The sequence below is a fragment of the Saccopteryx leptura genome, chromosome 3 (genome assembly GCF_036850995.1).
Source record: "Saccopteryx leptura isolate mSacLep1 chromosome 3, mSacLep1_pri_phased_curated, whole genome shotgun sequence".
Classification (NCBI taxonomy): Eukaryota; Metazoa; Chordata; class Mammalia; order Chiroptera; family Emballonuridae; genus Saccopteryx; species Saccopteryx leptura.
In genome coordinates, this window is record NC_089505.1 from 110,850,337 (window position 1) to 110,876,960 (window position 26,624).

General features: G+C 41.7%; 1 protein-coding gene across 1 annotated transcript in view; it reads left to right on the forward strand.

Moving 5' to 3' along the window:
- Positions 1–14: 14 nt before the first annotated feature.
- Positions 15–26,624, forward strand: part of AGO3 (argonaute RISC catalytic component 3) — a 141,963-nt gene continuing 115,353 nt past the window's right edge. The window contains exons 1-2 of the mRNA XM_066375874.1: positions 15–360; positions 17,954–18,125. Of these exons, the coding sequence (XP_066231971.1) occupies positions 342–360; positions 17,954–18,125 (191 nt within the window). The 5' untranslated portion in view covers positions 15–341. The remainder of the gene's footprint in view (positions 361–17,953; positions 18,126–26,624) is intronic.

The window sequence follows — 26,624 nt, forward strand, 5'->3', positions numbered from 1 at the left end:
ACGCCAGCGGGCTTCCGGGGGCGGCCCCGGGAAGGTCGGCGGCGGCGCCGCAGTTGTGGAGGGGCAATGCGAGCGTAAGCGGCCGCGGGCGACGCAAGTTCCGCACCCAGTTCACCTCTCCCCGCCTCACGCTTCTTCCTCTTACCTAGTCGCGTGCTGCCTCCCGCCGGCGGCTCCTTCTGCCAAGAGCTTTGGGAGCGCAGTTGCTGAGAAGAAGCTGTCGCCACCCCGCCTCGCGGCCAAGTGAGAGTGCCTGTCGCACCGCGTCGCCCCCTGCGCCTCCTCCTCGCCCCCGGTGGCGGGCGTCCTTCTCGCTCGAAGCACTCCCCCCAGCTCCATGAATGGAAATCGGCTCCGCAGGTGAGTGTGTCAGAGCTGTTGGCCCGATCGGTGGGGGTGTTCCCTGAGCTTCGTCGCTCCCTCAGCCCCGGCGCGGGCGGCCGTGCGAGGTGAGCGCAGTCGGGCGGCTCCCCTCCTCCGCCTCCGCGCAGTCCCTCCGCATTTCCCCCGAGCCACTGAGTAGTAGAAACTGCTGGCCAGGGTACACTGCTGAAAGGATGGAAGTTTGGGTTTCTTTAGGCGGTATTGCTGTTCCTGGAGTCTAAAAGGGTTTGCCATCACTTTTGTTATTCCGGTTGGAGGCGCAGTGGTGTGCGTGTTCTTGAACCGGGCTGTGTGTGTCCCGTGGAGGCGCTGGGCGGCCAGCCTCCCCCTTTACTTACCTCTTAAGGTAGTTATGAAGATAGAGTGGGATAACAGGAGGATTAAGTTTGGTTTTAGTGTAACGTCAAATGCAAGATGGCATTTCTTCCATCCTTGAGTTCTCTTCTGATGTTTATGGCAGCGTGGTATATAAACGGTGGGGCAAAAGTAGGTTTACAGTTGTTGGTATGGAAAATAAATCAGTAATTACTAAATAGTAATAAAGGGGGGAAAACCCCTCCGTTTTGAGTACTCAAAATTCTCAACCTACTTTTGTCCCACCTTGTATTTCCTGAGGCTCTTGGAAATATAATATATATCAGGCTGGATCACTGCTTATGTGAGGAGGTGGATCTTAAAATTGGTGACAGTATTTTATTTTTCATTCTCTATTCCCTAGAGAAGCATTGTCATATTCCTGGAAATTTGGAATTTAAGAAAACCAGTTTCTCTCCTTGGGGAAAACGACAGTCTTGAGAAAAAATTGCAACTTGAGCAGAATTTGTCTTAAAAGAAGAAAAAAAGAACTTTTAAAGATTCTAAAGTAATTAATTGAGGAACTTAAAGTAGATGTTACATAACGGTTTGCTTTTTCAGAGGCTCATACCTGGTATTTTAAAGTTGAAGGTTTATTTCATTCAGATTGTCACAAACTTGTCAATTTTCAAAATATTGGAGGGGGGCTCTTTTTACTAATGGTATCACAAGACGCTGAATTTCACCTCTCATTTTGCTATTTTGGGAGGTACCGCAATATGAGATAAGAAAAACTTATATAAAGTAAACTGATATCATAATGCTAATAAAGTATTTGTTGGTTAGGGTTAAGTAGGTGTAGAAGTATTGTCAAGTAGGTGTAGAAGTAGTCCAGCTATAAAGGTGGAAAGGAGAGTTTTATTACAAGCCTTATTATATGGAATTTTCTCTAACCAGTTTGTGCCATTTCTCTTTTGCATGCTCCATTTTATTTTGTTTGCCTTCATTATACCTATAAAAGGGAAAGTTTGTCTAGATTGTGAAAAGTTTTAGACTCTCATTTCTTTATCATCTATTTGTATTTTTCCAAAACTGTTTCCTGTCTCTGTTTTTTAAACTTTCTATTGTGCTATTTAGGAAATGTGATGATTTGTGTCCATAGGTGGTGACTTTTATATAACTATCTGGTTGTCAAGCCTGGAAAACAAAACATGAAAGTTAAACACTTTGTTGTTGTTTTTTAAAGGAAGTTTCTAACCATTTATTTTTTTTATTTTTTTATTTTTTACAGAGACAGAGAGTGAGTCAGAGAGAGGGATAGACAGGAACGGAGAGAGATGAGAAGCATCAATCATTAGTTTTTCATTGCTCGTTGCAACACCTTAGTTGTTCACTGATTGCTTTCTCATATGTGCCTTGACCGCAGGCCTTCAGCAGACCAAATAACCCCTTGCTGGAGCCAGCGACCTTGGGTCCAAGCTGGTGAGCTTTTGCTCAAACCAGATGAGCCCGCACTCAAGCTGGCGACCTCAGGGTCTCGAACCCGAGTCCTCTGCATCCCAGTCCGACGCTCTATCCACTGCACCACCGCCTGGTCAGGCAAAAGTTAAACACTTTGTAATCGTCCTAAAACTTTTAAAGATGTTTCAAAAAGTTTTTCCAAGATATTTTTCTTCTTTGGGTTTCTTATATGAAATTATGCCCAATGTCTGGACAACATCATAGAAAATTCTCCTGAATCAAGCCACCTCGTCTACTGGTCCAGCTAGACATGTATAATTCAGTTAAATACTCCTATGAATTCTTGAGCTAAGAATTGGCCCTCTTGAAACGCAAAGTTTACTGTTCACTGCAATTTATACATGATTGACTATAATTTCTAATGAAGATAAGATATAATGTCTCAAGGTTGTCATCATCAAAAACAAAATTTTCATTCTTCCTGAACATTACATCAGTTATGCTGCACATGAAATTGAAACTACTACTGGTATGTGTTGGGGAAAATGTGCAATAAAGTTTTATTTTTATTTTATTTTTAGAGTGAGACAGACAGGGAGAGAGATAGGAAGCATCAACTGTAGTTGCAGCACTTTAGTTGTTCATTGATTGCTTCTCAAAAGTGCCTTGACCAGGGGACTCCAACCAAGCCAATGACCCTTTGCTCAAGCCAGTGACCTTGGGCTTCAAGCCAGCAACCTTGGGCTTCAAGCTAATGACTTTTGGGCTCAAGCCAGTGACCATGGGGTCATGTCTATTATCCCATGCTCAAGCCAGTGGCTCTGTGCTCAAACTGGCAATGGGAAGCCTGCACTCAAGCCCAGTGAGTTTGTGCTCAAGCCAGTAATCTTGAGCTTGGAACCTGGTACCTCAGCATTCCAGGTTGACAACACTCTATCCACTGTGCTACCACTGGTCAGGCTAAATCAAGAATTTGACAGATACATTTTTTTTGGTTTAAAGATTTTTATATGTTAATGTCTTCTGATTGTCTTTGAAATTACTGTTCTATCTTGGCTCTCCAGTTCTTATGTATGAAGATTTTTCAGGAATCCTCTTATGACAGGATTTTTTTTTCTTTTTCCAAGTGAAAGGAAGGGAGATAGACTCCTATATATGCCCCAACTGGGATCCACGGGGCAACCCCCATCTGGGGCCGATGCTTGAACCAATCAAACGATGGCTGTGGGATTGGAAGAGAGAGAGAGAGGAGGAGGAGGGGTAGAGAAGCAGATGGTCCTTTCTATTTGTGTGCCCTGACTGGGAATCAAACCTGGGACATCCACACGCCAGGCCAGCACTCTACCACTAAGCCACCTAGCCAGGGCTGATAGGATATTTTAAATTCTAGTTGTTAGGTGGATACATAGAAAACTTAAATTTATTTATATTAGAGACTGAATACAAATACTATATAATCATTTCTTGGTGAATCATTCCTCACTAAAAGTTAATATTTGTCTATTTTTCCCTTTTGTATGAAATCATTTAAGTGATTATTAAAGGTGTCCTATACAAACTACTGACCTAGTAATGTGTGAACTTCGATTTTTTTTTTTTTTTTTTTTTTTTTCTTTTTTTTTTTCTGAAGCTGGAAACGGGGAGAGACAGTCAGACAGACTCCCGCATGCGCCCGACCGGGATCCACCCGGCACGCCCACCATGGGGCGACGCTCTGCCCACCAGGGGGCGATGCTCTGCCCATCCTGGGCGTCGCCATATTGCGACCAGAGCCACTCTAGCGCCTGGGGCAGAGGCCACAGAGCCATCCCCAGCGCCCGGGCCATCTTTGCTCCAATGGAGCCTTGGCTGCGGGAGGGGAAGAGAGAGACAGAGAGGAAAGTGCGGCGGAGGGGTGGAGAAGCAAATGGGCGCTTCTCCTGTGTGCCCTGGCCGGGAATCGAACCCGGGTCCTCCGCACGCTAGGCTGACGCTCTACCGCTGAGCCAACCGGCCAGGGCCTCGATTTAACCAAAACTGGCACAATTGGTTGGGGTTTTTTTTTTTGTATTTTTCTGAAGTTGGAAACGGGGAGGCAGTCAGACAGACTCCTGCATGCGCCCGACCGGGATCCACCCAGCACGCCCATCAGGGGGCGATGCTCTGCCACAATCAGAGCCATTCTAGCACCTGAGGCAGAGGCCACAGAGCCATCCTCAGCGCCTGGGCCAACTTTGCTCCAATAGAGCCTTGGCTGTGGGAGGGGAAGAGAGAGACAGAGAGGAAGGAGAGGGGGAGGGGTGGAGAAGCAGATGGGCGCTTCTCCTGTGTGCCCTGGCCGGGAATCGAACCTGGGACTCTTGCACGCCAGGCCGATGCTCTACCACTGAGTCAACCTGCCAGGGCCACAATTGGTTTTTAAATGATAATAATCAATAGTTAACATCTTTGCTTATGACTCCTTAGTTAGGAGTTAGGAGAACATCTCATGAAATTCTTTTTTTTTTTTATGGTTTAATTACAGCTGGACTAAGTTGTATATGTTATGTATTAGTTTCAAATAAAGTGGGATATAGAAGCAGAAATGTTCATTGAGATTTTACTTCTGAGTAGCTTTTTTTTTTTTTTTTTTTTTTTTTAGAGTGACAGGGAGAGAAAGACAGAAACATAGAGCTGTTCCTGTATGTGTCAAGATCAGGGAATTGAACCGGCAACCTCCATGCTCTGTGACAACACTGCAGCCAACTGAACTATCACGCCAGAGTCTTAGTAGCTATTTTTTAGGACCATACTACTCTAGTCTATATTTCTCGGTAAAGTCAGATTACTATTTAGGGCCGGTGAAATTTATTTATCTACCAATGGAAGAAAAGCATTTACTTTTACCTTAAGCCAGTGGTTCTCAAACTTTTTGAAGTCAGGGCACATTTAAAATCCTACAAATAGTTGTAGGTGTACTATATATACATTTCTGAGAAATATGTTATAATTAAGTCAGATATTAAAAAATATATATAAAATCCAATCATGCTTTTATGGTAATTAAATGAAACATACAACAAAATTAAATTTATTCTGACATTAAAAAACATTTTTATGTTATATTTTTTGAGTTACGCTTTTTAGAATTTGTAAAAAAAGGGGTTAAAAAATAAAAAAAGGTCCACAAAAAGATTACTAGAAACAATAAACCAATACAGTAAGGTCGCAGGATACAAAATTAACATACAAAAGTCCATAGCCTTTCTATATGCCAACAATGAAATATTAGAAAACGAACTCAAAAAAATAATCCCCTTCACGATTGCAACAAAAAACATAAAATACCTAGGAATAAACATAACAAAGAGTGAAAAGGACCTATATAACGAAAACTACAAGGCATTGTTAAGAGAAATAGAAAAAGACACACTGAGATGGAAAAATATTCCTTGTTCTTAGATAGGAAGAATAAATATAATTAAAATGGCCATATTACCCAAAGCAATATATAAATTTAATGCAATTCCCATCAAAATTCCTATGACATTTTTTAAAGAAATGGAACAAAAAATCATCAGATTTATATGGAACTATAAAAAACCCCGAATAGCCAAAGCAATCCTAAGGAAAAAGAATGAAGCTGGGGGCATTACAATACCTGACTTTAACCTATATTATAGGGCCACGATAATCAAAACAGCATGGTATTGGCAGAAAAATAGACACTCAGACCAATGGAACAGAATAGAAAGCCCAGAAATAAAAACACATATATATGGTCAAATAATCTTTGATAAAGGGGCCAACAACACACAATGGAGAAAAGAAAGCCTCTTCAACAAATGGTGTTCGAAAATCTGGAAAGCCACATGCAAAAGAATGAAACTTGACTACAGCTTGTCCCCGTGTACTAAAATTAATTCAAAATGGATCAAAGACTTAAATATAAGACCTGAAACAATAAAGTACATAGAAGAAGACATAGGTACTAAACTCATGGACCTGGGTTTTAAAGAACACTTTATGAACTTGACTCCAATGGCAAGAGAAGTGAAGGCAAAGATAAATGAATGGGACTACATCAGAATAAAAAGTTTTTGCTCAGCAAGAGAAACTGATATCAAAATAAACAGACAGCCAACTAAATGGGAAATGTTATTTTCAAACAACAGCTCAGATAAGGGCCTAATATCCAAAATTTACAAAGAACTCATAAAACTCAACAACAAATAAACAATCCAATAAAAAAAATGGGAAGAGGACATGAACAGACACTTCTCCCAGGAAGAAAGACAAATGGCCAACAGATATATGAAAAGATGCTCAGCTTCATTAGTTATTAGAGAAATGCAAATCAAAACTACAATGAGATACCACCTCACCCCTGTTAGATTAGCTATTATCAACAAGACGGGTAATAGCAAATGTTGGAGAGGCTGCGGAGAAAAGGGAACTCTCATCCACTGTTGGTGGGACTGTAAAGTAGTACAACCATTATGGAGGAAAGTATGGTGGTTCCTCAAAAAACTGAAAATAGAACTACCTTATGACCCAGCAATCTCTCTACTGGGTATATACCCCAAAACCTCAGAAACATTGATACATAAAGACACATGTAGCCCCATGTTCATTGCAGCACTGTTCCCAGTGGCCAAGACATGGAAACAACCAAAAAGCCCTTCAATAGAAGACTGGATAAAGAAGATGTGGCACATATACACTATGGAATACTACTCAGCCATAAAAAATGATGACATCAGATCATTTACAGCAAAATGGTGGGATCTTGATAACATTATACGGAGTGAAATAAATAAATCAGAAAAAAGCAAGAACTACATGATTCCATACATTGGTGGAACATAAAAACGAGACTAAGAGACATGGACAAAAGTGTGGTGGTTATCAGGGGTGGGGGGAGGGAGGACGCAGGAGGGAAGGAGGAAGAGAGGGGAAGGTGGAGGGGCACAGAGAAAACTAGATAGAGGGTGACGGAGGACAATCTGACTCTGGGTGAGGGGTATGCAACATAATTTAATGACAAGATAACCTAGACATGTTTTCTTTGAATATATGTACCCTGATTTATTAATGTCATCCCATTAACATTAATAAAAATTTATTTAAAAAAAATAAAAAAAGGATAAGAAAGTTATATTTTTATATATATAGATGTATTCTTAGTAAGATTTAGTAAATTCGGCAGGTCCCGGCGTGAATGTGTTAAGTCTTTTCATTCTTGTGTTTATGAGAAACATGAGCCTGATGTGTCCTAGCAATTTCTTCAATGTTTGGGCATATATTTGAAAGACAAACTCTCATTTCCTCATCAATACATTGAAGAATTCCTCTCTTTTTACTCTTAATTGTGTTGAGGATAGAAAATCCTAATTCACATAAATAGGATGTTGAAAATTGTAGTAAAATGTTCAAAGCTTTTTTAGATATTGCCACATATTCTTTTTTTATATAAATCCAAAAGGCTTCAAGAGACAATTCCTTATGTTTGATCATCACTCTACAATTAGTGGACATAGCTGCCAGTTCTTCTTCTTCTGTTAATGTTAAACCAAAATCACTTGAAGCTTCCATGAATGGGTTTCTAATCCAATCGTATTGTTCAATGTTAAGTGATGGAAAATGCTATAAATTAAATTCTGCCGTCCTGGCCAGTTGGCTCAGTGGTAGAGCGTCGGCCTGGCGTGCGGGAGTCCCGGGTTTGATTCCCGGCCAGGGCACACAGGAGAAGCGCCCATCTGCTTCTCCACCCCTCCCCCTCTCCTTCCTCTCTGTCTCTCTCTTCCTCTCCCCCAACCAAGGCTCCACTGGAGCAAAGTTGGCCTGGGTGCTTAGGATGGCTCCATGGCCTCCGCCTCAGGCGCTAGAATGGCTCCACCCGCAATGTATGGGCAGAGCATTGCCCTCTGGTGCACATGCAGGGTGGACCCCGGGCGGGCACATGAGGGGGTCTGACTGCCTCCCCGCTTCTCACTTGGAAAAATACACACAAAAAAACCCCAAAACAAACTTGAGATTTAGCAAAACTTGGTCTCACAACCATTGGTTTTTCTTATATCTTAAATGTAGGTTTTTTTGGTATGGTTACAATAAAAATTATATGTATTATTCTGGAATGTAAATTTAATGAAATAGTCTGGAAAAATTATTTGTTTTACATCAGCTAATTTTTTCTACATTTTTTCTAAATCATTAAGTTCTTGAGAAATCAGAAGATAGCTATAGAATATAGGCAGAGGGATATTTTTATATTTTCCATTTGTGGAAGAATTTTGCAAGAAAATGTTCTCAATTTTAGGCTTACATAATACTGTTTTTTGAGCCATCGTTACCAATACTTAATATATTTTTTAAAATTTTTTTTTAAATTTATTCATTTTAGAAAGGAGGGGGGGGAGAGAGGAGAGAGAGAAGGAGGGGAGGAGCAGGAAGCATCAACTCCCATATGTGCCTTGACCAGGCAAGCCCAGGGTTTCGAACCGGCGACCTCAGCATTTCCAGGCCGACGCTTTATCCACTGCGCCACCACAGGTCAGGCACCAATACTTAATATTTTAAGTCACTTCTCAATCTAACAGAACTTCATTAGTGTATCTCTGAATTTTAAAAAAGGTTATAGAATAGATAGCAAATGGATATACCTTAGCAGTGAAGTTTTTTGTTTGTTTGTTTTTAAAGACATTTTTGGCTTCTAAATTAGGACTTGATCTCTGTCTGTATATTTAACATAAAAGTGGCATTACTCTAAAATTACTAATATTTTCTTCTAAAATTTTTGCTTATGTGCTCAGTTTTTCAAAAGCTACCTAACAAATAATTTTAAGTTTGTTAATTACAAAATAAATCTTAAAGCATTGCCATAGAACAGTGGCTACTAACGTAATGTTCCTTATTGTTTTCAAGGGGGCATATCTCTTTTAAAAATTGTTCCCCATACTGCCATCTGAGAAAATCTTTAATAGGCTGAAGTGATTATATAGCTGTAGTGATTATGTATTCATATATGATAACAAGTTCGTTCTGTTTGTACAGGTTTATCGAATGAAGAAAGTAAAATTATTAGGTAGGGAGTTACTAAAAATCTTGTGCTGATATCTACTGGTTGCTTTGTGGGTTTAACTAGGGAGCAGTGTTCTGCCCATCTGGGGCCCTTGCTCCTTTGCAACCAGAGCCATTTTAGTGCCTGAGGTGGAGGCCATGGAGCCATCCTCAGTGCCCAGGGCCAACTCACTCTAATCAAGCCATGGCTGCAGAAGGGGAGGAGGAGAGAGAAAGAGAGAGAGAGAGAGAAAGAGAGAGAGAAGCGAGAGGAGGAGAGGTAGAAAAGCAGATGGGTGCTTTTCCTGTTTGCCCTGACTGTTAATCGAACCCAGGACATCCACACACTGAGCAAAGCTTTACTACTGAGCAAACCAACCAGGGCCTTAAATATTTTAATTTATTGATTTTAGAGAAAGAGGTAGGAGGAGAGAGAGAAAGAAACATCTATCTTGTTCTACTTATTTATGTATTCATTGGTTGTTTCCTTTCTGTACCCTGACTGGGAATTGAACTCACAACATTGGCTTATTGGGATATTGTGCTAACCAACTGAGCCACTTGGCTAGGGCATTTCCTTTTGTTTTTTGCCTACTAGTTACTCTTTCAAAGAGGCCTTCTTTGACAAAGCTATCTATTTGCTTACCTAGTCTGTTTCTCTTCCCCACCTCCCACCTACATACACACATTCTATCCCCTTAGCCTATTTTTTACTTTTCTTCATTGCACTTATTACTACCTGATGGGCAAAAAGAAATACAATAGAGTCTGCCTCTTACCCCTCCCATAAAACCTTCATGAGGACTAGGTTTTTATTATTTTTATTAAAATTATTGCTCACCTGAGCCTGAAAACTGCTTGGCACCTAGGGACAGCCTGTAAGTATTTGTTAAAATAATGAGTCAGTGAATAATTAGTGAATGATAGATTTCCAGCAAATGGTAGTTTGTAGTATAATATATTGAAATAAAAAATGGAGGCTCTGAAGTCAGACTGCCTATTTGCAAATCCTGGCTAGGGACAGGCAGACAGGAAGGGAGAGAGATGAAAAACATCAACTCATAGTTGCGGCACCTTAGTTGTTCATTGATTGCTTTCTCATGTTCCTTGACTGGGGGTGGGGGGGTAGGTAGGGGGAGCTCCAGCCCACCCAGTGACAATCTTGCTCAAGCTAGTAACCTTGGGCTTTAAGCCAGTGACCTTGGGGTTTGAGCCAGAGACCATGGGGATCATGTCTATGATCCCACATTCAAGCCAGTGACCCTGTGCTCAAGATGGTGAGCCCATGCTCAAGACAGTTTGACGACATTAAGGTTTTGAACCTGGGTCCTCAGTGTCCTAGGCTGACACTCTATCCAGTGTGCCCCTGCCCGCTCAGGCATGGCTTTGCCACTTTCTAACTATGAACATGTTTTTTAATCTCCCTGTGTTCAGTTTACTCAGTATAATATGGTACCTGCCTCAAAAGTTATAAGAAGTTAACTAATGTATATCAAATATAGTATTTAATACTCAGTACAGTTAGCAATTGTTGCTAATATTACTTTCCTTAAATATTAAAGTGGGGATATCCCCCAATACATTATAAATTACTTAAGCAAAGTAACAGTGAATTATTAATTAATCCATGTATCTGTAAAAACTTGAATATAATAATTGTTCAATAAACAGAGAAATGAACTGGCCAGGACTGAACTTCTATGTTTTTGATTTTCTAGAAATTATCTATGGGGGAAGTGAGTTTCATAAGAGAATGAGGGATATGAAACAATAAAAATACTATTTTTAAGTAATAAATAATCGCATGTAAATAAAACAGAAAGTTGTTTTATAACAAAAGGTTTTTAGGCCCTGGCCAGTTTGCTCAGTGGATAGAGCATTTGGCCATGTGTGTGGACATCCTGGGTTCTATCCCCAGTCAGTGCACACATGAGAAGCGACCATCTGCTTCTCTTCGCCTCCCTTTCCCATTTCTATCTTCCTTTTCATAGCCAGTGGCTCAATTGGTTCAAGTAAGTGTCAGCCCCAGGTACTGAGGATGACTCATTTGATTCATGGGAGCATGGGCCTTAGATTGGGGTTGCCAGATGGATCCCAGTCGGGATACATGCAGGAGTCTGTCTCACTGACTCTCCTCCTCTCACTTAAAAAAAAAAAGATTTTTAAAAATTCTAATGCCTAATGCTTGAGACAGTAAAGGAGAGAGAAGTCTGGTGATAGTAATGTGTTCACATGACAGTTTGGCAGTAAATATCAAAAGTCAGCAACATGTTTGTGTTCTTACTTTTTCACCTGGTAAGTCTACTTTTAAAATTTACTTGAAGGAAAAAATTATCTGAAGGAAAAATTTCTGTATGCCAGTTTCCCTCTCTACCTCTCCCAAATAAAACAGTAGGTGCTTGATGTAGGGAAATACACTTAATATATTGTTGAAGAGCAACTACTTTTTTGTTTATGACTTACATGCCAAGCACCTCTAGAATGTATAAGTAGTTTTATCTCATTTTAAAGTAAGGCAGCTGATGTACTGCAACATAATAAAGGCCATATATGAAAAGCCCACAGTTAATATATCTTATATACCTAAGAGCAGGAATAGGACAAGGATGCCCACTCTCGCCACTTTTATTCAACCTGGTACTGTAAGTTCTAGCCAGAACAGTTAGGCAAGAAAAATAAGTAAAAGGCATCTAAATTGGAAAGGAAGAATTAAAATTGTCTCTCTTTGCAGATGACATAATATCGAATAGAAAATTCTAGACTTCACAAAAAGGGTATTGGAACTAATAAATGAATTCAGGAAAGTTGCAGGATATAAAATTAATATATAAAAATTGGTTGTGTTTTTATATACTAACTGTAAACTATTAGAAATTAAGGGAACAATCACATTTACAGTAGCATAAAAAACAATGAAATATTTAGGAATAAGTTCAACCAAGAGGTCAAAGCTATATGCTGAAAAATATAAGACACTGATGAAATAAAGGCACAAATAAATGGAAAGTTATTTCATGCTCATAGATTAGAAGAATTAATATTGTTAAAATGTCTATACTACCCAAAGTGACCTACCTATTCAATGTAATTCATATAAAAATTCCATTGGCATTTCCCACAGAACCAGAAAAAAAGAAAAGAAAATAACTGTCCTAAAATTTACATGGAACAATCAAAGACCCTGAATAATCAAGCAGTCTTGAGAAAGAAGACCAAAGCTGGAAATATCAAACGTCCTGATTTCAAACTATATTGTAGTTATATCAAAATAGTATGGCATTGGCATAAAAATAGAATCACGTCAGTTTGAGCCCAGAAATAAACCCATGAATATATGAGTTTGAAGGAGCCAATAGTATATTAAATATTAAAGGTGCTAATAATATGCAATGGAAAAAGGACAGGCTCTTTAAGAAATGGTATTAGGAAAACTGAATAGCCACATGCAGAGGAATAAAACTGATCCTCATATCTTATACCATGCATAAAATTAACTCACAATAGATCAAAGACTCAAATATAAGACCTATAACCATAAGACTCCTTGATAAAAACAGAGTGTAAGCTCCTTGGCATTGGACTTGGCAGTGATTTTTTTAGTTTTGACACCAAAAGCAAAGAAGCAAAATTAAACAAGTAGAACTACATCAAACTAAAAAGCATCTGCTTTGGCAAAGGAGAAACCATCAACAAAATGAAAAGGAAACCTATAGAATGGGAGAAAATATTTGCAAATCATGTATTGATAAGGGGTTAATATCCAAAATGCATAAAGAATGCATAAAACTCAACAGCAAAAAAAAGTGCTCAACATCACTAATCATCAAGGAAATGTAAATCAAAACCAAATGAGGTAGGCTCTGGCTAGTTGGCTCAGCAGTAAGTACAGCAGTACAGCCCGGCGTGTGGAAGCCCCGGGTTCAATTACCAGCCAGGGCACACAGGAGAAGTGTCCATCTGCTTCTCCACCCTTCCCCCTCTCCTTTCTATCTCTCTCTTCCCCTCCCACAGCCAAGGCTCCATTGGAGCAAAGTTGGCCCAGGTGCTGAGGATGGCTCCATGCATGGCCTCTGCCTCAGGCACTAGAATGACTCCGATTGCAGCATAGCAACACCCCAGAGGGGCCGAGCATCGCCCCCTGTTGGGCATGCAGGGTGGATCCCGGTCTGGCCAATGTGGAAGTCTGTCTCTCTGCCTCTCACGCCCCCTTCTACTTCTCACTTCGGAAAAATACAAAAAAACAAACAAACAAATGAGGTATCACCTCACACCTGTTAGCATAGCTATTATCAAAAAAGACAAAAAATAACAAGTGTTGGTGAGACTATGGAGAAGATCATCCTTGTGTACTCTTAGCGGGAATGTTAACTGGTACAGCCACTGTGGGAAACAGTATGGAGGTTCCTCAAGAAATTAAAAATATGGCCGTGGTCGGTTGGTTCAATGGTAGAGCTTCAGCTGGATGTGTGGATATCCAGGGTTCGATTACTGGTCAGGGCACAAAGGAAAAGCACCTTCTGCTTCTCCACCCCTTCCTTCCCCTTTTCTCTCTCTTTTCCTCTCTCCCCCCTGCCCTCCTGCAGCCATGGCCTGATTGGTTCAAGTGCATCAGCCCCGGGAGCTGAGAATGGCTCCCTTGGAGCCTCCACCTCAGATGCTAAAAATAGCTCAGTTGCAACCTTGGGGCAGAGCATTGGCCCCAGATGGGGGTTTCCAGGTAGCCAGGTACATCTCGGTGGGGCACATGTGAGAGTCTGTCTCTCTATTTCCCCTCCTCTCACTTGGAAAAGAAGAAAAAATTAAAAAAAATTTTTTTTTTAATGTGTAATCCAGAAATTCCGATGCTGGCTATATATATTCAAAAGAAATTAAACCATTATCTGTGTGTGTGTGTGTGTGTGTGTGTGTGTGTGTGTGAGAGAGAGAGAGAGAGAGAGAGAGAGAGAGAGAGAGAGACAGGCCAAGAGAGGGACAGACAGGAAGGGAGAGAGATGACAAGTCTTCGTTGTGGCACCTTATTGTTCATTGATTGCTTTCTCTTATGTGCCTTGACCTGGGGGAGGGGGTACAGCAGAGCAAGTGACCCCTTGCTCAGGCCAGTGATCTTGGGCTTCAAGCTAGTAACCCTTGGGCTCAAGCCAGCGACCATGGGGTCATGTCTATGATCCCACACTCAAGCTGGTGAGTCCGTGCTCTAGCCAGATGAGCCCGCGCTCAAGCCGGCAACCTCAGGGTTTTTGAACCCAGGTCCTCTGTGTCCCAGTCTGACACTCATCCACAGTGCCGCTGCCTCATCAGGCTGAAACCATTATCTTGCAGAGATACCTGTACTTTCATCTTCATTGCAGCATTTACAATAGCCAAAGTATGGAAACAATCTTAAGTGTTTATCATTGGATGAATGAACCAAGAAAATTTGTGACACACTCAACCTTAAAAAGAGAAGGAAATCCTGCTGTTTGTGACAGTATGAATGAACCTCGAGGGCATTATGCTAAATGAAATAAGATAAAGACATACTACATGATATCACTTATATGTTGGGGGAGAGAGTCACATTCATAGAAACACAGGTGAGAAAAATGGTTGCCAGTGGGCAGAAGAAATAGGGAAATGTTGGTAAAAGCACATAAACTTTAAAATATAGATGAATAAGGTCTGAGTATGTAATGCAGGGGTCAGGAATCTTTTTGGCTGAGAGAGCCATGAACGCCACATATTTTAAAATGTAATTCCATGAGAGCCATATAAAGACCCATGTACCTTACGCATTATCCAATAAAAATTTGATGTTGTCCCGGAGGACAGCTGTGATTGGCTCCAGCCACCCGCAACCAAGAACATGAGTGGTAGGAAATGAATGGATTGTAATACATGAGAATGTTTTATATTTTTAACGTTTTTTTTTTATTATTATTAAAGATTTGTCTGCGAGCCAGGTGCAGCCATCAAAAGAGCCACATCTGGCTTGTGAGCCATAGGTTCCCGACCCCTGATGTAATGTATAGTATGATGAGTGGTTAATAACACTGTTCTAGAATTGAAAGTTGCTAAGACACTAGAACTTCAATGTTCTAACTGTCCCCCCCCCAGAAGAGAAATATGTGAAGTGATGAATGTCTTATTTAACTTGATGGCAAGAATCCTTTCATAGTGTACAGGTATATCAAATTATCCCATTATACACTTTAAATATCTTTTAAAAAGTAATATGGCAACATTCTTAGAAATACAGATATGTTGTGATGCTAAATGGGAACAGAATATAACATTGTATATATAATGTGTTTGCAGCTGTGAAAATTAAAAATGTGGAAGTGATTCACATTACTCAGAAACTTATGAGACAGAGTCACTGTGAACCAACCACAGTCTAGTCCAGGGGTCCCCAAACATTTTACACAGGGAGCCAGTTCACTGTCCCTCAGACCGTTGGAGGGCCGGACTATAAAAAAAACTATGAACAAATCCCTATGCACACTGCACATACCTTATTTTAAAGTAAAAAAACAAAATGGGAACAAATACAATATTTAAAATAAAGAACAAGTAAATTCTTTTTTTTTTTTTTTTTCCCTTTTCTGAAGCTGGAAACGGGGAGAGACAGTCAGACAGACTCCCGCATGCGCCCGACCGGGATCCACCCGGCACACCCACCAGGGGCGATGCTCTGCCCACCAGGGGGTGATGCTCTGCCCCTCTGGGGCTTCGCTCTGCCGAGACCAGAGCCACTCTAGCGCCTGGGGCAGAGGCCAAGGAGCCATCCCCAGCGCCCGGGCCATCCTTGCTCCAATGGAGCCTCGGCTGCAGGAGGGGAAGAGAGAGACAGAGAGGAAGGAGGGGGGGCGATGGAGAAGCAAATGGGCGCTTCTCCTATGTGCCCTGGCCGGGAATCAAACCCAGGTCCCCCGCACGCCAGGCCGATGCTCTACCGCTGAGCCAACCAGCCAGGGCCAAAGAACAAGTAAATTTAAATCAACAAACTGACCAGCATTTCAATGGGAACAATGAGCCTACTTTTGGCTAATGAGATGGTCAAATGTCCGGTTCCATATTTGTCACTGGTAGCCGTAACAAGTGATATGACGTGCTTCTGGAGCCATGACGCGTGCGTCACCGCGCTTTGCAGTACTCACTGACCACCAATGAAAGAGGTGCCCCTTCTGGAAGTGCGGCGGGCAGGATAAATGGCCTCAGGGGGCCGCATGCAGCCCGCGAGCCGTAGTTTGGGGACCCCTGGTCTAGTCCCTAGCTTTGCAGATCTTCATGCTTGGTTTTGTCGTGGCATCCAAAGCTGATCATACTCTTTTTTTTTCTCTTCTTGACCTTTTAAGAGAGAAAGTCAGAAAGACAGAAAGCGTGAGAGGAGAAGCATCAACTTGTAGTTGGGTTACTTTTAGTTGTCCAATGATTCTCATATGTGCCTTGACCAGGGCATTCCAGCCGAGCCAGTATTATTAATAATAGGGATTATACAGTGTCGTTTTGTGACTTATTTCACTTAGCAACATCTACAAGGTTCATCTATGTTGTGGCATGTGTCAGAATTTTCTTCCTTTTAAGGCTAACTAGTATTCCATTGCATGTATATGCCACAGTTTGTATACCCATTTATCTATCAGTGACCATTGAGGTTGCTTCCACTCTGGCTGTTGTGACTAATGCTGCTGTGAACATATGTGTACAATTATCTCTTCAGCACCCTGCTTTCAATGATTTTGGGTAGATACCCAGAGGTAGAATTGCTGGATCATATGGTTATTCTTTTTTTTTTTTTACCGAGAGAGAGAGAGAGAGAGAGAGAGAGAGAGAGTCAGAGAGAGGGATAGATAGGGACAGACAGACAAGAACGGAGAGATGAGAAGCACCAATCATTAGTTTTTTGTTGCGACACCTTAGTTGTTCGTTGATTGCTTTTTCATATGTGCCTTGACCATGGGGCTACAGCAGACTGAGTAACCCCCCTTGCTCGAGCCAGCGACCTTTGGTCCAAGCTGGTGAGCTTTGCTCAAACCAGATGAGCCTGCACTCAATCTGGTGACTTCCGGGTCTCTAACCTGGGTCTTCTGCATCCCAGTCTGACACTCTATCCACTGCACCACCGCCTGGTGAGGCTGGCTATTTTTTTAATGTTTTGAGTAACCACCATACTGTTTTCCAAAGCAGCTATACCATTTTACATTTCTGCCAACAGAGGACTTTTCATATTTTATATATTTTGGTGTATCAGCTGTAATTTTCTGTTTTATGAACCCTTTAATTGTTTAAGGCAGTGTTTATATGTCTTCAATATCTGTAGCGATACCATTTTGTCCACTTATATTTGTTACTTAAGCCAATTCTGTTTTAAAAATCAATGTTGCCTAGGTTTTATAGATTTTAACTTTTCAAATAACTGATTTTTTGCTTTGCTGATTCTTTTAATTTTATATTGTTTTTATTTTGTTCATTTGCTCTTATCCTACTCTCTGAGTTTGCTTTGCTGTAGGTCTCACACTCTTTTGGGTCTGATTGGTGTTTGCACAATCACATCCTGAGTTTGTGTGAATGTTCTCCCTTCTTTCTACCCCATCTAAAACAATTTTCCAGAAGCACTCATGGTTTTATTTGTTTGTATGTTTGTTTTAATAAAGAGAATAAATTAGGAAGAAAGAAGTAGAGGTGTTAGAAATTGTCCTCTCTCAGCACTAGGTTTCAACTTCATTATCAGCTATACTTAAAATTCTAACATACTCTGATGGACAAGATTATCAAATGCAGTTTATAACAGTGTTACTTTTTCCACCCTCCCTTGCAGGACCCGTTGGGGCCCAGCCCCTACTCATGGTGCCCAGAAGACCTGGATATGGCACCATGGGCAAACCCATTAAATTGCTGGCTAACTGTTTTCAAGTTGAAATCCCAAAGATTGATGTCTACCTCTATGAGGTAGATATTAAACCAGACAAGTGTCCTAGGAGAGTGAACAGGTAAGAACCATGAAGACGTAGAGATTTTTTGCTGTTGGTCTTTGTCTTTGCCATAGTATTTGTTTCTCTTATGTATCTGACTAACAATGATAATGTCTAACAGTTTGACCAAGAATACATGCTAAGTTTTTTAAAAAATTAATATTTCAGAAGTGTGATGGTAGGTAAAATTTCCAAACAGCCATGAAATATTTCCATTATCACATGAACTCATATGTTCTTTCTATAATGATGGAAAAGGTCCAGGTAATTTTTAGATGCTTTTGAAATCAGACTGAGCATCTTTTTCTTTGCTGTTGGGTAATGTATCTTTTATCTCCCCACCCCACCTCATCCTTTTCTGATGTTCCCTTTAAGATGGTGGTGGTGATAAAGATTGTGGTTGTCATGGTTTCATGCTTTCTGTGTTCCTGATCTTCAACTCCTAAGTGTTCCTTATTCTTATATAGGAGCGAGTACATGTGGTATGTAAGGGTTTTTCAATATGCTTTCAGTAAGCTTCTTCTCATGTTCCCCAAATACTCTATGTGTGTATGTGTTTATGACTGTGATTTAGGTAATACAGGGAATATGAAAGGAAATAAGGAGGTTTAAAGAAAGACTTATGGACAAAATATTTAGAAAACAATGATACAACATTTTGGTTTGTAGTATCAAATACCCCAGGCTTTTCTTATTCAGTAGGTATTATTAAGAGCCTTCATTTAAGACAGGGGTCCCCAAACTTTTTACACAGAGGGCCAGTTCACTGTCCTTCAGACCGTTGGAGGGCCGGACTATAAAAAAAAAACTATGAACAAATCCCTATGCACACTGCACATATCTTATTTTAAAGTAAAAAAACAAAACAGGAACAAATACAATATTTAAAATAAAGAACAAGTAAATTTAAATCAACAAACTGACCAGTATTTCTTTTTTTTTTTTTTTTTTTTTTTTTTTTTTTCATTTTTCTGAAGCTGGAAACGGGGAGAGACAGTCAGACAGACTCCCGCATGCGCCCGACCGGGATCCACCCGGCACGCCCACCATGGGGCGACGCTCTGCCCACCAGGGGGCGATGCTCTGCCCATCCTGGGCGTCGCCATATTGCGACCAGAGCCACTCTAGCGCCTGGGGCAGAGGCCACAGAGCCATCCCCAGCGCCCGGGCCATCTTTGCTCCAATGGAGCCTTGGCTGCGGGAGGGGAAGAGAGAGACAGAGAGGAAAGTGCGGCGGAGGGGTGGAGAAGCAAATGGGCGCTTCTCCTGTGTGCCCTGGCCGGGAATCGAACCCGGGTCCTCCGCACGCTAGGCCGACGCTCTACCGCTGAGCCAACCGGCCAGGGCCCTGACCAGTATTTCAATGGGAACTATGCTCCTCTCACTGACCACCAATGAAAGAGGTGCCCCTTCCGGAAGTGCAGCGGAGGCCGCATGTGGCCCGCGGGCCGTAGTTTGGGGACCCCTGATTTAAGACATAGGGGAGTGCACCTGAAACTTATCTAATGTTGTAAATTAATGTTACCTTAATTTGTTAAAAAAAAAAGACAGGCCCTGGCCGGTTGGCTCAGCGGTAGAGTGTCGGCCTGGCGTGCGGGGGACCCAGGTTCGATTCCCGGCCAGGGCACATAGGAGAAGCGCCCATTTGCTTCTCCACCCCCCCCCCCCTCCTTCCTCTCTGTCTCTCTCTTCCCCTCCCGCAGCCAAGGCTCCATTGGAGCAAAGATGGCCCGGGCGCTGGGGATGGCTCCTTGGCCTCTGCCCCAGGTGCTAGAGTGGCTCTGGTCGCGGCAGAGCGACGCCCCTGGTGGGCGTGCTGGGTGGATCCCGGTTGGGCGCATGTGGGAGTCTGTCTGACTGTCTCTCCCCGTTTCCAGCTTCAGAAAAATACAAAAAAAGACAAAGCTGGTTCTTTCTATTAAGAAATTTGTAACTTAATAGAGATCAGACTCAGAAGACATATGAATTGAGTGAGCACTAAGAAACTTGATGATAATATGTAAAAAAAATATGAATTATTATAATTGACATATAATGCAGAGTTTCTTGGAGGCTAGGAAGGACATTGTGGAGTATTACATGTGGAAAGTATCTTAAGAGATCAGCTAATCTGATACCCTTTTTTATAGCTGAAATCCAGAAAGGTTAAGAAGCTTACTCAAGAACACTCATTTCTAGTAGCAAAGTGAGACCAGAACTCCAGAATCCTAACTTAATAGTCATTCAGAAATATTTATAAAGGAAGAGGAAACAATTGAGTTAATCTAAAACAGTTTGTAGAATTGTGGATAGCTGTAGTAGAAAGAACACTTTTTAATGAGGCAGCAATATTGATGGGTGAATGGATAAAGAAGAATATATGTAATGGAATACTACTCAGACATGAAAAACAATAAAATCTTACCATTTGTGACAGTTTGTATGGACCATGAGGGAATTTTGTTAAGTGAAATAAGTCAGTCATAAATAAGACAAATGGCATATGATTTCACTTACATAAGGAATCTAAAATGAACATAAATTACTATATAACTAGTCAAAGTTGGTGGGCTTCTGAAATTAGTTTCTACACTTTGACAACTGGAATTCTGGAAGTTAGAAGGAACTAGATAGAACTTTACAATTACGTTTCAATATTAGCTAAACAGCTATGGGCCAAAATGCAGCAGTATTTAAATCAACACGTGAGGTTTCTCCTGTCCGTATGCCACATGCTCAAATATTTGACTCTATTGCATTAATTATAATAGCAGACTGATGTATTGTAGCCAAACAGGTTTCCACTTTAGTCAGAGGAATTTTCTTGGACAAAAATATCTAGAAATGGTCCTAACCAGTTGGCTCAGTGGATAGAGCACCAGCCTGGCGGGTGAATGTCTCAGGTTCGCTTCCCTGTCAGGGCACACAAGAGAAGCAACCATCTACTTTTCTTCCCCCCTCTCTTCCTTTTCTCCCTCTTCCCCCAGGCACTGAGGATAGTTCAGTTGGTTCGAGAGAGTCAGCCCTAGGTGCTAAGTTAGCTTGGTTGATTCGAGCATCAGCCCCAGACAGGGTGGCTGGGTGGATCCTGGTCAGGTCACAGTCAGGAGTCTGTCTCACTGTGTCCCTTCCTCTCACTTAAAAAAACAAAAAATCGGCCCTGGCCGGTTGGTTCAGCGGTAGAGCGTCGGCCTAGCGTGCGGAGGACCCGGGTTCGATTCCCGGCCAGGGCACACAGGAGAAGCGCCCATTTGCTTCTCCACCCCTCCGCCGCGCTTTCCTCTCTGTCTCTCTCTTCCCCTCCCGCAACCAAGGCTCCATTGGAGCAAAGATGGCCCAGGCGCTGGGGATGGCTCTGTGGCCTCTGCCTCAGGCACTAGAGTGGCTCTGGTCGCAACATGGTGATGCCCAGGATGGGCAGAGCATCGCCCCCTGGTGGGCAGAGCGTCGCCCCTGGTGGGCGTGCCGGGTGGATCCCGGTCGGGCGCATGCGGGAGTCTGTCTGACTGTCTCTCCCTGTTTCCAGCTTCAGAAAAATGAAAATTTAAATTTAAAAAAAAAAAAAAAAATCTAGGAAATGCTTGCAAATCTTTTTGTGAGTTAACTTTTCTACTTTAGATTTTCTGTTGGTTTTCTTTTCCTTTCTTCACCCCTTTGGGTTGCGTGTGTATATGTTTTCCTATTTAGTGATTTTGATTGAAAATGATTATTTGGTAAAAGAGCATGTAAGCAGATTTCAAATGTTTCTAGTTTTGTTTTTTTTAAAAAACAAGTGAATGGTCTCAATAACTAAAAATAAAATATTTTTAGAAATATTATAACCTGACCTGTGGTGGCGCAGTGGATAAAGTATTGACCTGGAATGTTGAGGTAACTGGTTTAAAACCCTGGGGTTGCCTGGTCAAGGCACATATGGGAGTTGATGCTTCATGCTCCTCTCCCCTTCTCTCTCCTTCTCTCCTTTCCCTCTGAAATGAATAAATTATTTATTTATTTATTTTTCTGAAGTTGGAAACGGGGAGGCATCAGACAGACTCCTGCATGCGCCTGACCGGGATCCACCGGCATGCCCACCAAGGGGTGATGCTTTGCCCACCTGGGGCATCACTCTGCTGCAATCAGAGCCATCCTAGCGCCTGAGGCAGAGACCACAGAGCCATCCCCAGGGCTCGGGCCAACTTTGCTTCATTGGAGCCTCAGCTGCGGGAAGAGAGAGACAGAGAGGAAGGAGAGGGGGAGGGGTGGAGAAGCAGATGGGCGCTTCTCCTGTGTGCCCTGGCCGGGAATCGACCGGGGACTCCACGCCAGGCCGACGCTCTACCACTGAGCCAACCGGCCAGGGCCTGAAATGAATAAATTTTTAAGAAATAAAAATAAAAAGAGGAAAGACTGTTCCTTTAAAAAAAAGAAAAGAAAAATATGACATAGGCATTAGCCAGGTGTCTCAGTGGATAGAGCAAAATCATGGGTTTGATCCCCTCTCAGGGCACATATGAGAAGAAACCATACGAATGCACAACTAAATGGAACAACTAAGTGGAGCAGTGAGTTGACTCTCTCAAATCAATGGGAAAAATTTTTTTTTTCCTTTTTTTTTTTTTTTTTTGTATTTTTCTGAAGCTGGAAACGGGGAGAGACAGTCAGACAGACTCCCCCATGTGCCCGACCGGGATCCATCCGGCACACCCACCAGGGGTGACGCTCTGCCCACCAGGGGGCGATGCTCTGCCCCTCCGGGGCGTCGCTCTGTTGCGACCAGAGCCACTCTAGCGCCTGGGGCAGAGGCCAAAGAGCCATCCCCAGTGCCCGGGCCATCTTTGCTCCAATGGAGCCTCGGCTGCGGGGGGGGGGGGAGGGGGGGGGGCAGGGTGGAACAGAGAGGAAGGAGAGGGGGAGGGGTGGAGAAGCAGATGGGCGCTTCTCCTGTGTGCCCTGGCTGGGAATCGAACCCGGGACCTCTGCACGCCAGGCCGACGCTCTACCACTGAGCCAACCGGCCAGGGCCTGGGAAAAAATTTAAAAAAAAAATATAATGACCTAGAGCCCTGGTTGGCAAACTGCGGCTCGCGAGCCACATGCAGCTCTTGGGCTCCCTGAGTTTGGCTCTTCCACAAAATACCACATTACCACATGCGGGTGCTACCTCGGTAAGGAATGTACCTACCTATATAGTTTAAGTTTAAAAAATTTGACTCTAAAAAGAAATTTCAATCATTGTACTGTTGATATTTGGCTCTGTTGACTAATGAGTTTGCTGACCACTGATAAAGTTCTGTAACTTGAGATTTTATGGAAGTTTGTCCAGCGACTAAATATATGTGGAGATAAGCCTTGAGTAGACTGTTAGATACTTATTCAAAATGATGAATAATGAAATGCATGGGAAAAATTGTATCTACAACATGATTGTAACTAAAATCTATTTTAGATACAGATAAAGATATGAAAGAATCTTAAAATAGTTTCTAGAGGATGTTAAATTTTGGAGGGGGGTTCAATTTTCTTTTTTTTTTTGTATTTTTCTGAAGCTGGAAACGGGGAGAGACAGACAGACTTCCGCATGCGCCCAACCGGGATCCACCCAGCATGCCCACCAGGGGCGATGCTCTGCCCCTCCGGGGCGTCACTCTGTTGCGACCAGAGCCACTCTAGCGCCTGGGGCAGAGGCCAAGGAGCCATCCCCAGCGCCTGGGCCATCTTTGCTCCAATGGAGCCTCTGCTGCGGGGGGGGGGGGGGGGGGGAGGGGGGGGGCAGGGGGGAACAGAGAGGAAGGAGAGGGGGAGGGGTGGAGAAGCAAATGGGCGCTTCTCCTGTGTGCCCTGGCCGGGAATTGAACCCGGGACTTCTGCACGCCAGACCGATGCTCTACCACTGAGCCAACTGGCCAGGGCCCAATTTTCTTTTATAAAGTAAACGTTAATAGTCATTGCACTATTATAATTACTGTTACCATTATATTATAATTAATGACATGGTGCCAAATATTTGTATTGTATATGAATGTAATGTAATTCTGATGATTGAATTTTAGAAGGAAAAAATAAATATATTGATACCATTTTAGCTTTTAAATGGAAATCTCAAATCAATGTTTGAAGGAATTCCTTTTCTGCTGTTATTAGAAATATCATTGGCATAGTGTTATAATTTGGTAGCATGCCAAGAGAGGGACATACTTTTTTAAAATAACTACTTTATTGATGTAAAATTCATACACCATACAATTCACTCATGTAAAGTGTACAATTCAGTGGTTTTTAGAATGATCACAGTGGTGGTATACAATCATTACCACTATCTAATTTTAACACCATTTTGTCCTCCAAAAAAGAAATCCCATATTCATTTAAAAAGCTTTTTTTGTTTATTGATTTTATTTTATCTTTTTTTTTTTGACAGAGACAGAGTGAGAGTCAGAGAGAGGGACAGATAGGGACAGAGAGACAGGAAGGGAGAGAGATGAGAAGAAGCATCAGTTCTTTGTTGCAGCTCCTTAGTTGTTCATTGATTGCTTTTTCATATGTGCCTTGACTGGGGCACTGCAGCAGAGCGAATGACCCCTTGCTCAAGCCAGCAACCATGGAGTCATGTCTATGATCCCACACTCAAGCCAGCAACCTCTCGCTTAAGCTGGTGAGCCCGTGCTCAAGCCGATGACCTTGGGTTTTAAACCTGGGTCCTCTGGGTCCCAGTCCAACGCTCTATTCACTGCGCCACCGCCTGGTCAGGCAAGCTATTTTATTTTTAAAAATGTCTTATTTATTGATTTCAGCAAGAGAGTAAGGGGGAGAAAGAGAGACAGGAACATTGAGCTATTCCTGTATGAGCCCTGTTTGGATATCGAACCAGCAACCCCAGCACTTCCAGACAGTGCTCCAACCAACTAAGCTATCTAGCCAGGACATATTTATTGATTTTAGAGACAAGAAGGGGGAAAGAGACAGACAGACAGGAACATCAATCTGTTCCTGCATGTGCCCTAACCAGGGATCAAACCGACAACAACTGTGCTTCAGGACAAAGTTTGAACCAACCAAGCTATTTGGCCAAACAAATCCCATACTCATTAGCAGTCACTACCCATTCATTGCCTCCCTTCACACAGCTCCTGTCAAACACTAATCTATTCTCTGTCTCTGTAGATATGCCTTTTCTAGATACTTCATTTAAATGGAATTATGCAATATGTGGCCTTTTATGTGACTGACTTTTTTCACTTTACACATTTTCATGGTTCATCCAAGTTGTGACGTGTTACTGTTCCATTCCTTTCCATTACTGAATAATATTCCATTGTATGGATATTTTATCAATTTACCAGTTGATAGACATGTGACTTGTTTGTACTTCTTGGCTCTTAATGAGTAATGCTGCTATGAATATTTGTATACAGGATTTTGTGTGGACATGTGTTTTCATTTCTCTTGGGTGTTTACTTCAGAGTCAAATCATATAATAACTGTGTTTACGCTTTTGAGGAACTGCTAGACTTTTTCAAAGTGGCTGCATCATTTTACATTCCTGCTAACTGTTTGTTGATTCCAATTTCTGCACATTTGCTATCTGTCTTATTTTTTATAAACATCTTAGTGGCTTTTAAGTAGTAATCTCATTGTCATTTTGGTTTTCATTTCCTAATGGCTGATGATGTTGAATCTCTCATGTACATACTGGCCATTTGTATTTTTGGAGAAATGTCTATTCAGATCCTTTGCCCATTTTTAAATTGAATCTTTTGTCTTTTCATTGAGTTTTTGCAGTTCTTTTATACCTTCTAGTTAAAAGTTCCTTATGTGACCTTTAAAAAAAAAGATTATATTGATTCATTTTAGAAAGGAGAGAGAGAAAGGGGGAGGAGCAGGAAGCATCAACTTTCATATATGCCTTGACCAAGCATGCCCAGGGTTTTGAACCACTGACCAGGTCGATGCTTTACTGCGCCAACATGGCTGTGACCTTTTGATTGATAGTGATCATTGATAATGATTTGCAAAAAAATTTTCCCTTTCTGTATGCTGCCTTTTTACTTTATGATGTCTTTTGAAGCACAACCATTTTTAATTTTGAAGAAATCCAATTAATTTTTTCTTTTGCCAATTATTCTTTTGGTGTCATACCTAGAGAGACACATTTCTGATTAAAATGAGTTAGAAGATGTACCCAAGAGAACACTACTGGTGAAAAATCACGGTGTAGTGTTTAGCTATCTTAGGGGAACTGTACCATACAAAATATCTTAATTTATTATATGTCAGTTTATTTGCCTTGTCAATCACTTGGATGATAGGAAAGCTAATCAATAGTGATTATTTCACATCTCAAAATTCTTTTAAAGTAGCACCTATGTATATTTAAACATCAGAGTCTAATGTGTAGGGTTTATTCCTAACATCTATCCGTTAGTGGGGATTTAAATTATAATAAATAATAGCAGCTGTATAATATTCCATTGTATAGATGTGCCTTAATTTGTCTGCTTTTGGTCTGCTCCAGTTTTTACCTTACACTAAGTTAAACTTATTTAAGCCAGTTATCTC